The 17,249-nt window shown below is 40.0% G+C and overlaps 1 protein-coding gene across 1 annotated transcript; it reads right to left on the minus strand.

Moving 5' to 3' along the window:
* Positions 1–8,858: 8,858 nt before the first annotated feature.
* On the minus strand, positions 8,859–16,740 carry LOC129092398 (zinc finger protein ZIC 4-like). The gene is made up of 2 exons (XM_054600339.1): positions 16,231–16,740; positions 8,859–12,228 (listed from the first exon to the last, which is right to left on the minus strand). The coding sequence occupies exons 1-2, from the start codon at positions 16,592–16,594 to the stop codon at positions 11,600–11,602; spliced, it is 993 nt and encodes a 330-aa protein (XP_054456314.1). The 5' UTR covers positions 16,595–16,740; the 3' UTR covers positions 8,859–11,599.
* Between the last annotated feature and the right edge of the window lie 509 nt (positions 16,741–17,249).

A 17,249-nucleotide genomic window follows, 5' to 3' on the forward strand; every position in this document is an offset into this window, starting at 1 on the left:
TTAGAGCCCTGAACGTCCCGGTCCGTTCTGCGCATGCGCGTACTTATTACTGCCTGATTTGTCCCACACGTGTGAACAATCCAGCGGCTGCATCCTTTTTTTCCTTTTTTTTTTTTTTTTTTCAATAACTTTATTGAGACATTTGTTCATACATATAAAACACAGACACATACAAACAGCAAACAAAAATGTATTTCATATTACGCCAGGGAATCTAAAAAATGTCCAGCAAGATCACACAATAAATTCAATTCAGTTTATTTTGTAGAGCCCAGAATCACAAGTTACAAATTTGCCTCAGAGGGCTTTACAATCTGTACACATGTTAGTCCTTACATCCATCTGTCCTTACACCCTCACATCCTCTGTCCTTAGACCCTCACATCCTCTGTCCTTACACCCTCACATCCTCTGTCCTTACACCCTCACATCCTCTGTCCTTAGACCCTCACATCCTCTGTCCTTACACCCTCACATCCTCTGTCCTTACACCCTCACATCCTCTGTCCTTACACCCTCACATCCTCTGTCCTTACACCCTCACATCCTCTGTCCTTAGACCCTCACATCCTCTGTCCTTAGACCCTCACATCCTCTGTCCTTAGACCCTCACATCCTCTGTCCTTACACCCTCACATCCTCTGTCCTTAGACCCTCACATCCTCTGTCCTTACACCCTCACCTCTGTCCTTAGACCCTCCTCTGTCCTTAGACCCTCACATCCTCTGTCCTTACACCCTCACATCCTCTGTCCTTACACCCTCACCTCCTCTGTCCTTAGACCCTCACATCCTCTGTCCTTAGACCCTCACATCCTCTGTCCTTAGACCCTCACATCCTCTGTCCTTAGACCCTCACATCCTCTGTCCTTACACCCTCACATCCTCTGTCCTTACACCCTCACATCCTCTGTCCTTAGACCCTCACATCCCTCTGTCCTTACACCCTCACCTCCTCTGTCCTTACACCCTCACCTCCTCTGTCCTTACACCCTCACATCCTCTGTCCTTAGACCCTCACATCCTCTGTCCTTATTGTATTTCACATCCTCTGTCCTTAGACCCTCACATCCTCTGTCCTTACACCCGTCATCATCTCCTTACACCCTCTTCCTCTGTCCTTACACCCTCACATCCTCTGTCCTTACACCCTCACATCCTCTGTCCTTACACCCTCACATCCTCTGTCCTTACACCCTCACATCCTCTGTCCTTAGACCCTCACATCCTCTGTCCTTACACCCTCACATCCTCTGTCCTTACACCCTCACATCCTCTGTCCTTACACCCTCACATCCTCTGTCCTTAGACCCTCACATCCTCTGTCCTTACACCCTCACATCCTCTGTCCTTCCCTCACATTCACAGGAAAAACTCCCCTAAAAACCCCTTTAACAGGGAGAAAAAAGGAAGAAACCTCTGGGAGAACGACAGAGGAGGGATCCTTCTCCAGGATGGACAGAATGCAATAGATGTCATGTGTACAGAATGAGCAGCATAACAGAGATACAACACATTCAATGTATATGACATAAATGATTCATATAATAAGACTACTTATAATAACAGCAGCAATTATTACAGTAGAATTATAGCCATGAAAATAGGGATAGTAATGTGACTAAACAGTCCAAATCATACCAACAACTCAGTTAGAAGACTTTCAATATCAGTCAGTCCAGCGAGGTCACAAGTGTTGAATAGATTTGCACAGTCCTCATAGCTTTAAAGTTCTTTGAATATTTTATAGAGTCCAAATATTCATTGACTTCATTCTTAAACACTGGAAAGAAAGGTTTAGAGCCCCCAAACTTGCATTTGTGGATGTGGTGCTTAGCAAGCAAAAATAAAAGATTTATTATGAAATACTTTCCGTCCTTGTCTTTTTTAGGCTCAACCACACCAAAGAAAACATCCTTGAAACAAAAAGAGAAATCTGTAATAATGTAAGTTTGGAGGAACTCAAGGACATCTGACCAGAATTTCTCTGTATGGGAGCAATTCCAAAACAAATGGGAAATATTTTCGTATGAGCTTTTACAGAAAGAGCATTCAGTTTCAATATCCTGTTTATACCTCTTAAGTACAGACCTTGCTGGGTAGAATCTGTGGATTAATTTAAGCGTAACTTCTCTCACTTTATTAGTAAGCACCAAACTTTCCTCCAAGGCACATTCTCTATTAAGCCGTTCCAATATGGAATTATATAAGGAATAGTAACAATCTCTTTTTGGAATAATGCTCTAATTGTTCTATTGTTAGGTCGGTGCTCTGTATAAAAGCATAAATTCCCCACAGCAGTATCAGATAAGTCAATATTGTGAGTCAGTGGCCATGGGAGATGAATGCCCCCCAGCAGCATTCTGATTCCAGAAGGAATTGCATCGAAGACGATTGCGTATTCCTTAACCGAAACAGGAATTTGAAACTTCCGCAAAAAATCTGAATAACTGTATAGTCTACCATTCGGGTCAAAGAGTTGGCCAACAAGTAAAATATTATTTCTGAACCAGTTTTTCGAAAAATAAAGATTTGTTTTTGAAGAGAATTTCCTTATTATTCCATATGTAATATCTATGAGGTGAGAAGTTATGTTTAAATAAGAGACACCAGGCCAAAAGCATCTGCTTGTGAAAGTTTAACAGTTTGATTGGGATTTTGCTGATATTATAATTGCATAGTAAAAGAAAGTTCAGGCCACCAATTTTAGAGAAAAAATAATTTGGAATGAAATTCCATAGCGATGTTGGATTATTAATGAATTGTCTTAGCCAAAAAATGTAGACCCCCACATAGATTTGTGTTCATTATTACAGACTTTTTAACAAAATGAGTTTTGTTTTTCCAGACAAAATGAAGCAACATTTTGTCAATTATTTTAGATAACCCACTATCAACATCTAAAGAGGCAGCCAAATAAGCCAGTCTGGATATGCCCTCTGCTTTTGACAGTAATATTCTTCCTCTCAAGGATAGGTCTCTTTGTAGCCAAGAGTTTAATTTATTTTGTGTTTCTTCAATGACTGGGTTAAAATCTAACGGACTTCTTATACTTTGGTCTTTAGTTATAATTGCTCCCAGGTATTTAATCTGATCCCTCACAGGGATATCACATATAGTTGAAACCTCACATTCTTTTACTGCCATTAGTTCACATTTTCTTAAGTTTAATTTGAGACCTGAAGCTTGTGAAAATCCTTTTATCAACTCCAAAGCAGGAGGAATCTGGGAGGCATTTCTCATGAAAATGGTGGTGTCATCAGCTGACAGTTGACTGATGATGATATGTCTTTCAGCCATTGTTATCCCTTCCAAAGCACTGTTAGAGACATGCAGAGCTAGGAATTGAGAGGCGATCAAAAACAAATAGGGTGAGATTGGGCATCCTTGTTTGATTCCGCGTGACACACTGAATCTAGGGGAAGTACCAAATTTCAACTTCAATGCACTACTACCATTCTTATAAAGGGTCCTGACAGTTTTGCAAAAAGCATCTCCAAAACCAGTTTTTTTTAGAGCTTTCAAAATAAAGCCATGTTCAAGCGAATCGAAAGCCTTATAAAAATCAAGAAACAGAATGAAGCTGTTGTCGGTAATAAACTCACTATAATCCAATAAATCCAGTACTAATCTAATGTTATTTGCAATATGCCGTTTCCTCATGAACCCCGACTGCGATTCATCTATAATAGAATCTAAAACTTCTTTAAGTCTATTAGCGTAGATAAGAGCAAAAACTTTGTAATCGTTATTTAAGAGTGTGATAGGACGCCAGTTTTCTAGACAGTTTCTGTCCTTGTCTGGTTTCGGAATCAAAGTGATGACACTCTGTGTCATAGTTATTGGAAGAGCTTCTTTCTCTAAGCTCTCTGAGAAAACATTTACCAAAAAAGGAGTTAGTAATTTATCAAACATTTTATACAACTCAGCAGTTATACCATCATATCCTGTGCTCTTGTTGTTTTTGAGATTTTTAATCGCCATCAACACCTCCTCTTGGGAAATACTGTCATCACAAAAGTCTCTATCTTCTGGGGATATAACTCTACAATGGCTGATAGAGTCTATAAACAAATTAGTCGTCGCCTCACAGTAATTAGAAGTGTATAGATTGCTATAGAAGTTGTGACAGTGGACAGCTAACTCTCTGGGATCATCAATCATTTTTCCATCCACCTTAATTTGATCTACAGTAGCAAGTACATTTTTACTTTTTTCAAGTCTGAAGAAGTAAGCTGAGTTTTGCTCACCCTCTTCTAATTCATTGTTTTCTTGATCTAATATAGGCTCCCTTAGCTTTTGATCTATAAATGTCATCCAACTTATTTTGTAATTTTGTATACTCACATCTATCCTCATCAGATAAGGACTCCTGTTATCAGATAGTATCAGATATAACCTGAGAACTGGAAAAAATACACAAGATCTTGTCCAACCACTCTGTTAGAAAATAGCTGTAAACACTGCAACAGAACCACAAACCCGTAGCAAAAGACCACAGGCATGTATTAAGTTCTTAACTATTATATATTTCAAGTAATCTACCCCCAAAATAAAGCTTAATCCTTTGAGGAAAGGGTTTAAAGTCAGAAAAATTTCAAGTAGGCTATACAACAGCCATTGACCTTACAATGAACTGATTTTGAAATATAGATATAAGAGCCATAAGTAACTTAAAATAGTTGTCCAGCATAAATCTTATAAAACTTATTTTACCCTTCCTTTTTCCGTCCTATCCGCCCTTTCTGAACATCTAAAACAGAGAATGCTATCTAACTTTATGAGCATTAAGCCTAAACTTAGAAAAACAAGGGTTGATGTGCCCTCTATTGGCGACCCATATTCATGTCATACAATCATTAAGGAGTTGTTTTACCATTCAGATCACTCATAATGGGTGCTAACTATATTCCTACAGAAGAGTTGCGTGAATTATTCACACTAACAAAAGTAGAAAGTAATGAATGAGTCAAAAATGTTTTAAATAAAAACTCGGGTGACCTCGTAAATACCCGTTATAAAAGTAGAAATGAGATTTTCCCTCCACTGAATATTATTTTGTTTGTTAATTAGTCCTTTTGCTTATCTTTTAATTTATTTAACCTGTTTTGTTTTTAGTTCAATGTTAACAGTAGAGCTTTAAGTTATTTTAGTTAATCCTGAGATAATTAAATCAACCCAGAAATAGAGCAGACAACTTTAAAAATTGTGACCATTGTTAATCTCAGCTATCCATGCCTGCACTTTACTTACTTAAAACTCACGTGCCGAACTGTACATAAAGAGCAACTCAGAGCCCTCCTTGCTTACATGTTATTCACGTAACCCTTTTACCATCAGTATGAGCCAAAGATCCCCTGAAGCTGGCTTTCTTCCCCTCCTTCCTCGCCCGTTCGTCCAGCTGCCACAGCTTGTTCCTGGCATCCTTGGCCTCTTGTGTCAGGTCTTCGGAGATTCTAATCTTCCTTTCCTTGAGTATGGTCGATGTTCTGGCATCCTTCCAGATTTTATCCCTGTGTGTACTGCACAATGATGCGGGGTCCCAGTCTGTGAGCGATGTCCACAGAGAAGGCCAGTTGGTCTGCGATGTCTGGTGAAACCTGGCTGAATAAATCTACGATCATTTTCTTAACATTCTCTCCTGCTTGTTCATTGATTCCAGCGACACATAGATTTCACCTCCTCTTGTAATTATCTAGTTCATTGCTTCTGTCACGGAGCACACCGTTTTCTTTCTCTAGGAGTCCAACTTTGGTCTCTAGGGTTTCAACTTTGTCCGTCACATCGTTTAATTGTTTCCCCAAAAATTCCATAGCGTCAGTGACACTTTTGATGGAGCATGAATTATCTTTAACTGACGCCTCCAACGACTGCAACCGCCTGAGCGACTCTTCTTGCATCCTTTCAATCCTCTCCATTACTGTTAGCAGAACAGAGTTGGACACAGACTGACCTTCTATCTCGTCGAGTGTTTTACTTCTCTTGGCAGCTCGTGGTTTTGGCGCAATTGGTAACGGTTGAGCCAAGTCAGTACTACTAGGAGTTAGGTCAGTACTACTAGGAGTTTTTCCTGTGCCGATGTGAGGGTTCCGGGACAGAGGATGTCGCATGTGTACAGATTGTAAAGCCCTCTGAGGCAAATTTGTGATTCTGGGCTATACAAAATAAACTGAATTGAATTGAATTGAATTAAATCCATCATTAAGAAATGGAAGGAGTATGGCACTTGTTTAAATCTGCCTAGAGCTGGCCGTCCTCACAAACTGAGTGACCGGGCAAGAAGCAGACTGGTGAGGGAGGCCACCAAGACACCTACGACCACTCTGAAGGAGTTAAAAGCTTCAGTGGCTCAGATGGGAGAGACTGTACATACAACAACTGTTGCCCGGGTTCTTCACCAGTCGAAGCTGTATGGGAGAGAGTGGCAAAGAGAAAGCCACTGTTGAAAAAAGCTCATATGAAATCTCGCCTAGAATTCGCCCAAAGGCATGTGGGAGACTCCAAGGTCAATTGGAAGAAGGTTCTTTGGTCTGATGAGACTAAAATTTAGCTTTTTGTCATCCAAGCTACTATTATGAAAATAGTAGCTTGGATGTTATGATTCACAGATATACTAAGTGTTCCTTTTATACTATGGACTTGATAAATGGACTTGCATTTTATAGCACCTTTCTAGTCTTCTGACCACTCGCTTTACACTGCATGTCATAATTCAATAATTTACACCCATTCATACACTGATGGCAGAGGCTACAATGCAAGGTGCCACTAAGTTTATTCACATTTACACCCATTCACTCACCGAGGCACATCCTTCAGGAGCAATTTGGGACTGGAAGACGATCCGCCAACCTCTCGGCCACCCCTAGTAGTAGTAGTAGTGACTGTTGTGGCTCTGTTACATTATAACATACAGTATATATTTGAATACTGTCAATAGCCCTCAGTCTGTCTTGTTGTAGTCATGTAGTCTCTCTTTGCAATACAAGAAACACAGATTTTCACTTAGTTATGTCACTGTTTGCACCAGAATCTTATATTGAATTACAAGCTTCTGGTACGTTACAAGTTACACTCAGTGTCAGATGTTTGATGTAATCAATTGTTTCTTCCATATTTGATTCAATTGATTTGTAGTCAGCTGCATATGTCTTGTCATACTGTAATCACCTTGACATTATGATCACCAGACACTTCTCTCTCAGTTTAAGACTACATGTAGTTGCAGAAGATCAGAAAGACTGACTAATCAGAGCAAAATGGGCTTTTCAAATGGTGGCTTTGAAGTTGCTAAATTCCTAATTTGGAGCATATCTATAATTTGAGGGAATTGCCTCTATATAGCACTCAACATGGCATCGGCTGAGATGGTGGCTAGAAGCTCTCAGTGCCAACAACAACAGTGCTGAGGAGGTAACAATGCTTACCTGCGAGGGAACCAGAGGGAGCGGTGAATTGATCATCCAGCCGGACCATCCATGAACTTAAAGCACACAGAGAAACTTGGATAAAACATACACAGAGGGAGTGTGACAACATTACTCCACTTTATCTTTACATAGCAAATTGTTGTTTGCTGCTATAAGCCCTGAATTTAAAATGTAGCACCTTTAAAGAGACAGGTGCTAAAACAGATCTCTTCAGTCAAAGATACATTTTATTGCTCCAACAGTGTCTCTACACAATTAAAACTTTTTTTCCCTCTTGTTTTATTTGACTGTTTTTAAGATTCCTGAATAAGTAAAAATATCCAGTAATGAAAAAAAAACAAAGCTAAGACTGAATGAAAGTTGTCAAACGTAACTTAGAAAAGCAGAAACATGTTACTGTTTGTTTTCCTCTGCTGTTAATTATCTAATGACCATTAAGATTTATCTTATGACCCATTGTGAGGGTCCTGACCCTCAGGTAAGGAACTTCTGTTTTTTGAAGCCACACTAAATTGTAATCACTGTGCAGTTACCTGTTGAATGCTGCATTCCACAAACATTAGAAAGTCAGAATTTCAACTGTCACAAAAAAGTCTCAGTATGTACACTCCCACCCAAATATCTGAGTCAGCTCCATGTCATCAGTCCTGGTCTTAACGACAGAGGAGTACACAGGCAGCTGTGTGGCCTGTCAGATCCTGGTAAGCCTTATGTAGCCTTTTTTTGTTGTTGAAAGAAAATGGTTACAGATGCCGTGCTGAATAAAGAACTGAAAATAAGTTCTTAAGATTTAAATGGTTTATTTAACAAATTACATTTTCATGTGCATGAGAAAAACAAAATATTCTTTGTATTGCTCTGTGAGGGCTGCATGTGACTCATGCTGTAAACCGATGGACCTGCATGAGAAATGCAAATGTAATCACCATTAGTACGTAGAAACGTTCAGAAACTAGTGCCTGCCACCAGTAAAGTGGGTTACAAAGTATTTTCAATAATAATAAAAAAATCATTGACTTATTAACTCATACAGCACTTATTCAGTTTGTTTGTGAACTGTCTTTTAATCTTAGAACCATGACAGAGTCCTTGACAGTATAAGTCAGACACCAACATTTAGGATCTTCTTAACACTGACATGCTGCCTGACCCGTGTCACATGTATTTTCTTCTTTAAACAGATGGCCTATTGATTTGATTCATCCCTGATGTCAATTAATCATTTAACCTAGCACCAGGCTGCGGATTCATTTAGTTGGCTTGAATGATGTGGTTGGAAGCAAGCCCAACTATTATCACCTACAGTTCAGAAATCTTATTCCATAGGCCACTTACTAGCTTTTTCCAGAACATCAAATTGGCTTATGGAGAGTTTATTTTGTCAAACTAGTATTTCAAAGGGCTGCACAGCATTGCAGTGTTTAGCACTGTCACCTCACAGTAAGAGTGAGCCCTCTGTGTGGAGTTTGCATGAGTTTTAACCAGCTTCCTCCCTCGGTCTACAGCCATGTCGGTTAATTAGGGACTCTCAACTTCCCAGAACGGGACCAGTAACAGATAATTGTTGGATAATATTTCCACGGTCAAGAATGAGCTTTTATGCTCTGCTGGTGCCCAGTGACACTGGCACACAACGTATGAATTTCAGCTGTTCTGTGGTCAGATTTTGCAACAAATCTTTTGGCCTCACACATTACTCATAACTTAAGCCTTGTTCTCTTTAAGCTTGATGAGCCTTGTGGACAGACTGCAGAAAAGGAACAAAAATATGTGCTATTCAGTGATCATTAAATCTGATATGTCTGCTCTTTCATGAGCTGAAATGATTATGTAGGAGACGAATTTAACCAATCTGGGGACAGATTTGTACTCAAAAGATTTGAAAGCAACAACCTGATTTGGGTAAGTTTAGAAATACTAGTATGTATAAGCTGAGAGATTCTGAGCACTTGATATCATGAGAGGGTTCTTACCTTAGTTAGTAAGTACCTTATTTAGAAGGCAGCATCTGACTTGATGACAATTCACTTCCAGATCAAATGCAATGGATTTTATTCTTGTTCCTTAGTTTGTGCTTGCATGCCAGGGGCATCCATCCATCTGTATCCATGCCTGCTCTTACTGAGCAGGATCACAGAGAGCTGGAGCCTATCACAACTCAAATTGTGTGAGAGGCATGGTTCACCTGTTCGGGTTACCAGTCTAGCGAAGGACACACATGGACAGACAACCATTCACACTCACATTTACCCCTACAGGTTCTTCAGAGTTTCCAATTAATCCAACCTGAAGGCTGTGTTTGGACTGTGGGAAATCTGTGAGCTTCTTGTAGTGAGGTGCGGCTGTGCTGATGTGCCGCCATGTGTTAATAATAATACAACCTTCATTATCTGGGTTGAGTAGTTGCTTGCTCATATACGGAGATTATTGGTTGGTCTGTAAAGTTCTGTTCTGCACTTATAATCCCACATGTACCGTCTCCACTCTCACCTTGCAGATTGATTACTTACTCAATAGCTTTGTCGTTAGTTAACCTGAATGAAATTGAGACTAACAGTTTTCAAATCACTCATACTGTTTTAAGTGAAATTCCGGTTCCATTCAACTTGGGTGTTAGTTGCAGTTTTGAACATAGTTTCTGTCAGTTATAATAATGTACATCTTATTAGCCAGGGAAAAAGAAGAGTAAAAAGGTTTTAAACACACACCTTGTTAGCCAAACTTGCTTGGAGGAGAAAACAAAGATGAACTTTAAAATCATTTCCCAAACTATCCCTTGTGAACACCCATCACTTTGACCTACTGTACTTACTGTAGTTGTGCCAGGTGTGTGCAATGAGGGATTATTAGAGACATTTCAGGTGTGCTCTCTTTCAGTTATACCCAGTTTTTAAGACCTATTTTCATTTAAAATAGCATTTTAATCCTGAGTCATTGTACTTTAAACAATCTGCTTCAGGTAGGTTTTCTTACATCCCAGGTTCAAATCCAGTTTGAAAGGAGCTACTTGTGGATGGATAATGTACATTGGTATAAGTCACTTATTATCCCCTTAAATGTTCTCATTGAAGTAACTTCAAACAGAGATTAAACATTTTGTACATAATACATTCTGCTTTTTTTTAGATTCATTGATGCTTACATTGAGTCAATTTTCAAATCCCCATTTTTTGGCAGTACCATTTGATCAAAGGGAAAATACCGGATGCCTTGTGCATCATTGAATACAGTTTCATGTTAAAGGAATATGTGTATGATATATACGGTCATTTTGGACACTGGGTGGGGTCTTGACTAAATTGCACAGAGTGTAAACAGATACAGGTGACTAACCCAATGAGAGAGGTCCATAGGGTTGAAGAGGATAAGGAGACACTTGATGATCAGCCCAACTGTCAAGTTACTACCAACTGTGTGTTAGTAAAGGCCTCAGTTTGCCTCAAACAAAGTGCTTGTTGGATCACCTAAAAACATCTGGAACCCTTTTTTCTACAGCAGAATCAGCTGCTTCCAAAAAAATGTTGTTACTATCTGACATTGTACAAGCTAGTTTGTTGATAACATACTGAGGCCATAACAGGTACACACTCTGGTCCACACCGTGTGCCTGCTGTTGTGAACCTGCTGTGCTACCTTGTGTCCAGTGCCATCATGAGCTCAGGTTAACATTAACCACTTTCCATCAGTGTCAATGTAGCCCTTGAAATTGCTTCATCTAGGTGGAGCTCTTAGATAAACTGGTCAATAATCTGTCTCCCTAGAGAGGTCATCATATACACACAACACCCTCTTCATTTTCTTTTAACAGCAAGCAGAACAGAACCCAACATCCCCTGGTCCATTTATACAACGTTATCCCCTTTGTTAGTCCAGGTTAGCTAGCAGACGCTGATTTTTTTTCAAACCATTATGATGGAATTCCTCTGGTCTCTTCTGGCAACATTTGAGCCACTGACTTTAGGTCCACAGATACTGATGATTCTATTAAAGACAGTAAAAAAGTCTCCATCTGATCACAGCCTTCTCCTTCTCAGAAGGGCCACTGATGTTGAACCATAACTCTGCTGGTTCTGGAAATGTACAGCAACTATGATTCCACAGAGGATCCCTGGCCTTAACTGGGTTTGACAATATATGTTCTTCAAGTCCAAATTCACCAGTCCCTCCATCCTACGTTACATACTCCTCATCACTAGGTTCTGATTTGATGTGGTCTGGGTGAAGTAGAGGAAAGTGCGGTGCTGTACTCCTGGTACAGACATACCACTCCTTAATGTTAGACAACTGAGGTAAGGCTGGGTTGACTGAGCGCTGGCTCCTCCGCCGGGTCCTACAACTCTGCTGCCTCTGAGCCAGCTGACTCTTCAGGCCTGACAGAGAGAGATCCAGAGGCATCGCCATTGGAGATGAACTCCGCAGAAGGAGCTTGTGGTCAACTTCGCTGGCTGAGCTGATATCCAATGCATGATTGGACAGATGAGGAAAATGAGTGTTTCTATTGGCAAGTGATGGAGAAAGGCGGTTAATTTTAAGGTCGAGGGGCTCGAGGAGAGCCTGATGAGGTTGTTGGAGTTGATGAGGGATGGAGTCGTACACGTCCTGGGGTTCCGAGGTAGGTGACGACTTGACGTGAACCTTCATGTGTTTGCGCAGGGAGCTGGGGTGGGTGTAGGACTTGGTGCAGCCCAGGGCCTTGCAGTCGTATGGCTTTGAGGCCGTATGGACCTGTGAGTGCTTCTTCCGGTCGCTGCTATTGGCGAAGCGTCGCTCACAGAACTCACACTGGAATGGCTTCTCACCTACAACACAAACATCACACTCACTGTTATCACACTCTAGAATGAGCCAGTCATTTAATGGTACATTTGAAGGGACACCCACTTTTCTCAAACACCCCACATATGCCACTGAGTGAGATTTGACCTATGGATCGTTGAATGTATTGAGCCACAAGGAACTCTTATTCATTTAAATGTGGGGAATGTTCCGGTAAAAAAGTTTTGGCAGGAGGTAATTAAAAAATGTATCTTTAGGATTCTTGAGAAATTCTGTTTGTAGATGTTCCTTTAGTATCCATTCAATTGTTAATTCACTGAGACTAAACAGCAAAATACTGTAAAGTGTGTATATTACAAGTAAAGTTACTTATTGCCTTAACACAAAGACAACGTGATGACATTGGTGTCTGGGTAAACAATATGGTGTACTGTATGGGCTTGAAAGAAAATACCATACTGAAAATTTATGAAGAGATTAAATTTGATTATGCCTCTTCATTAAAAACTGCCCTGAACAAATATAAGTTTAATGGTTTGCCTTGCAAGAGGTGAGAGGTAGGCTTATTCGCAATGTAAAGGTAAGGAGAAAATAAAAAGGGAAAGAGGTTTGCCACTTTTGCTGTTCATATTCTGTTTGTAATAGGGGATGGCATATATATTGGAAAATTGACAATGTGAATAGTGTCAACCAGTGACATGAGTGCAGATCTGTATAGTTCATAAGAAATCCTCACTACAAATTACTATAATTAGGTTCAAACTTAGCAGTAGCAACATATTTCAGCTGTTGGTTTTTATCTTATAACAATTCAGTTCAGTTTTCAGTTTTGCCAGTTAATATTTCAGTTAGATTTTTTATGTTTTCTTTAGCAGTGCAGTGCAAAGCATTTGGGCTTTAAGATTTCCCCATTTTTAGCAATGCTTTGCCATTTCATTTCAGAGCATTCACATGCATTTTCTGCAGAAAACCCATGTTCTAGTTATTATTTGTTGAGTTATGACGTTGCTCAATTTGTTTAAACAAACTGAGACATTATACTTTGCCCCATAACTGTAAACAATGTGAAAATACTTCAAAAGAACTATGACTCGATTGGTCTAATGGTGGCGCTGAAATCAATTGCCATAAACAAAGACGTGTAAAGGCTGGAACACCCACACTGACCCATTAGCTTGAAATCTGACACATATCCAACTTGAGTTGCTCTAAAAAATAACCTTTGGACAATAAAGGCAGCAATGATAGATTGTTGGCTCACTCGCATCATTTTTATAAAAATGCTACTTTTGGGATTTTGACTGTACCAACACCAGATTTTGTAAAGCAGATACACCAACACATTGCAATTGGGCAAGAGTGGTCTAAAAACATGGCAGCCATCAATCAAACAACTTTGCAAATACCTCGTCATAAATTCTTAACCATTCGTCTAGTCATCATAGATCTTTGTTGGTATCTTCATTCATTGTTTGGGAATAGATGGGCCAAAGCCTTTTCAGGCCGACTCACAATGTGTATCTCTAAAACTGTTTGATATAATTTCACCAAATGTGGTCCCCATGCTCTAGGGGAAAGTAATGGAAAAACCACTAGCTGTGAATCAATAATACCATTTTTTGGTGAATCATTAAGTATTTTAATACATTATTACTGTTCTCTAAAGTATCTTCTTATAAATTTGACATTACGATTTGACGAATAAATAACAAAATGCACAAACGTAATTGCAAAATGTGTTTAGAAAATATGAAACCCGGAAACCTGCTAATTGTTGATTGCGGCTATAATTTGGGGTCATTAGAACTACTTGAACTTCTGTTAACCATAAAAGATTTGAACCTGGATTATTATAAAATAATATATCATCTTTTTTGTTTTAAAAGTTTTAAAACTCAACACAATTTAGTATCGATAAAACAACAGTGAGAAAGGATTCTTCAGATTCAGTTTGGCATTAAGGGTGCTAGGGAAGCTATAACAAAAATAGGGAGTGTATCTAAGAAAAACACACACTATAAAAGGAGAAAGATTTAAGAAAAACAAAGGGCCAACAGTGAGCTGCCTACAAGCGAGCCTATAAAAAGATTTTCAACAAAAAAAAGTATGTTTCTTTTTGGAATATCATTGCTATTACATAACAATATGGCAATTTTTGAGTCATTGACTCATTAAAAAAGATGCAAAAATTTACTGCAAATGTACCATTTACAATTGTAGGATAGCATAAAGTGATATAATAGAATATGTAGTCCAAAGGTTTAAAATTAGAATAGGCACATTCTTGGACATTTTTCTGAATATATTGGTATATATTTTATCAATTACAGGTCATGTGTGGGTTAAAGTCTGACAGTTTAAGTCTACTATTAGTTATCCCTAAGCTATTGCAGTTTAATTCTATACCTCTGCAATAAATCATTCTGCAGGAAGGTTGTGTTATATTTTCATAGAGGTGTGGATACATATTTATGGTCATTTTGGAGGCTGTAGTTTGGTGGTCCTATGATATTAAAAAAACAAAAGGAAATGTTTGTAACCTGGCAACCCAAGAGTTGCTTTTATTGTTGACTTGATATACTAACCATTAATAAATCCATTAGTTACAGCTTATAACCCCTTCACAAAGGCCGTCTAAGTAGAGAGCAGCACTGTCTTACTGACTTAGTTGCTTTTTAAACAACTGGTGTCTGGTTTTACTGAACACCACACACACAGTCATTAAATAGGCTCAGGTGATTGTCTGATTCTCCATGGTTGAGAAAAACAATAAAATTCCTGCGATCTATGTTTTGATGAAGAGTGGAGTAACGAGGCACGTGTATGTCTCACCACACTGTCCTGTTATGTACATCCAATCAATTTGACTGGGCACTCATCCTTTTCCCTCTCTCACAATCCAGCTGCTTTGTCCTGCTTCCTGTCACCTTGCATGACTCCTAAGCTGCAGTTTCAACCCCTGATTCCTCTAGGAAACAAGGGAGCAATGGAGGCCGGATGTAACAGGGTACTGTGTCAACCAGTGAGCCATAAGAAATCCTCACTACAAATTACTATAATTAGGTTCAAACTTAGCAGTAGCAACATATTTCAGCTGTTGGTTTTTATCTTATAAAGGATTATCTTATCTTATCTTATCTTATAACTGTCACCTTGCATGACTCCTAAGCTGCAGTTTCAACCCCTGATTCCTCTAGGAAACAAGGGAGCAATGGAGGCAAGGGAGCAATGGATGTGAACCAGTGGGTACTGTGTCAACCAGTGAGTTTTGCCAGTTAATATGGGATGTAACAGGGTACTGTGTCATAGTTCATAAGAAATCCTCACTACAAATTACTATAATTAGGTTCAAACTTTGTTCAAACAACATATTGAAAGAAACTGAAAAAAACAACATATTTCAGCTGTTGGTTTTTATCTTATAACAATTATCTTATCTTAACTGTTTTGCAGTTTTGCTGCAGTTTCAATATTCCTCTAGGGATGTGACAGGCCGGATGTGACTACTGTGTCAACCAGTGACTGTATAGTTCATAAGAAATCCTCACATAAGAAATCCTCACTACAAATGACTATAATTAGGTTCTTAGCAGTAGCAACATATTTCAGCTGTTGGTTTTTATCTTATAACAATTCAGTTCAGTTTTCAGTTTTGCCAGTTAATATGGGATGTGACAGGGTACTGTGTCAACCAGTGAGCCATAAGAAATCCTCACTACAAATGACTATAATTAGGTTCAAACTTTGTTCAAACAACATTGAAAAAAACAACATATTTCAGCTGTTGGTTTTTATCTTATAAAGGATTATCTTATCTTATCTTATGACTGTCACCTTGCATGACTCCTAAGCTGCAGTTTCAGCCCCTGACTCCTCTAGGAAACAAGGGAGCAATGGAGGCCGGATGTGACGGGTACTGAACTGAGCCTGGTAAACATGGAGGGACTCCTCGCAGACTGGGAACAACACCTCTGAGCCTCTCTACTCCCAGTCTCCCAGTCTGGGATGTAAACCATGAGCCCTACCGGTGTGGGTGCGGGTGTGGATCTTCAGGTTCTCGGATCGAGCGAACATCTTGCCGCAGTTGGGGAATGCGCATGAGAACGGCTTCTCCCCGGTGTGCACCCGAATGTGGTTAATGAGTTTGTACTTGGCTTTGAACGCCTTCCCTGCCCGCAGACACTCGTCCCACATGCACACATGGCTGAGGGACTCGACCCCGGCGGCGACGTGCTCGGTGGTGACGTGGTCCACCAGCTCCTGCATGGAGATGAAAGTTTGCTGGCAGACGGATGTGGCCGTCCGGCGAGAACAAGTTCGGTCGATCCATTTACAGACCAGCTCGGTTTTCACGGTGGGGCCTTTGGAGAAATCCAGCAGGCCGTCCATCCCTGCTCCTGCTCCTCCTCCACCTCCTCCACCACCTCCTCCACCTCCACAGCAGCCGTCCGGTGAGACGATGCTCGAAGCCCCGGAGTTGTTGTTCCCCAGCGGAGAGACGAGGCCATTGTGCCTGAACACCACCGCCGTCCGCTTCATGCCTCCTCCTCCTCCTCCTCCTCTCCTCCTCCTCTCCTCCACCCAAAACCAGCTGAATCCAGTGACCCGCTCCTTCCTGCGTGTTCCGGTGAAAGCGAGCTGTCTTTAGATCCCGAGAGTCGGAGCCTCCATGCTTTTTATTTACTGTGTGAATGGAGGTGAACGGGAGTGGAAGAAACACAGCGGGCCGCGACCCAACACTGTCTGGATGCGTCCTTGTCTCCTTCCCTTCTCCTGCCCTCTCTCCTTTCTCCCTTTTCTTGTGTTTCAACTAGCAGACCCCACAACGTTATGATGCATATATATATATATATATGTATATCAATAAACACATTCACATTGCAGAGTAAACTGTCTTTGGTTGAAGTGACTATATATGAATATTGTTATATATAGGCTGTATGTATTCTATATGCTCGTGTTTATATAACAAGAATTAAAAAGACATGTTTTTAGTAGCATCCATGTTTGTTAAGGCAATTTCAGATTTTCACCATGGAGTCTT

This window comes from Anoplopoma fimbria, chromosome 6 (assembly GCF_027596085.1).
Source record: "Anoplopoma fimbria isolate UVic2021 breed Golden Eagle Sablefish chromosome 6, Afim_UVic_2022, whole genome shotgun sequence".
In the NCBI taxonomy this organism is placed as follows: Eukaryota; Metazoa; Chordata; class Actinopteri; order Perciformes; family Anoplopomatidae; genus Anoplopoma; species Anoplopoma fimbria.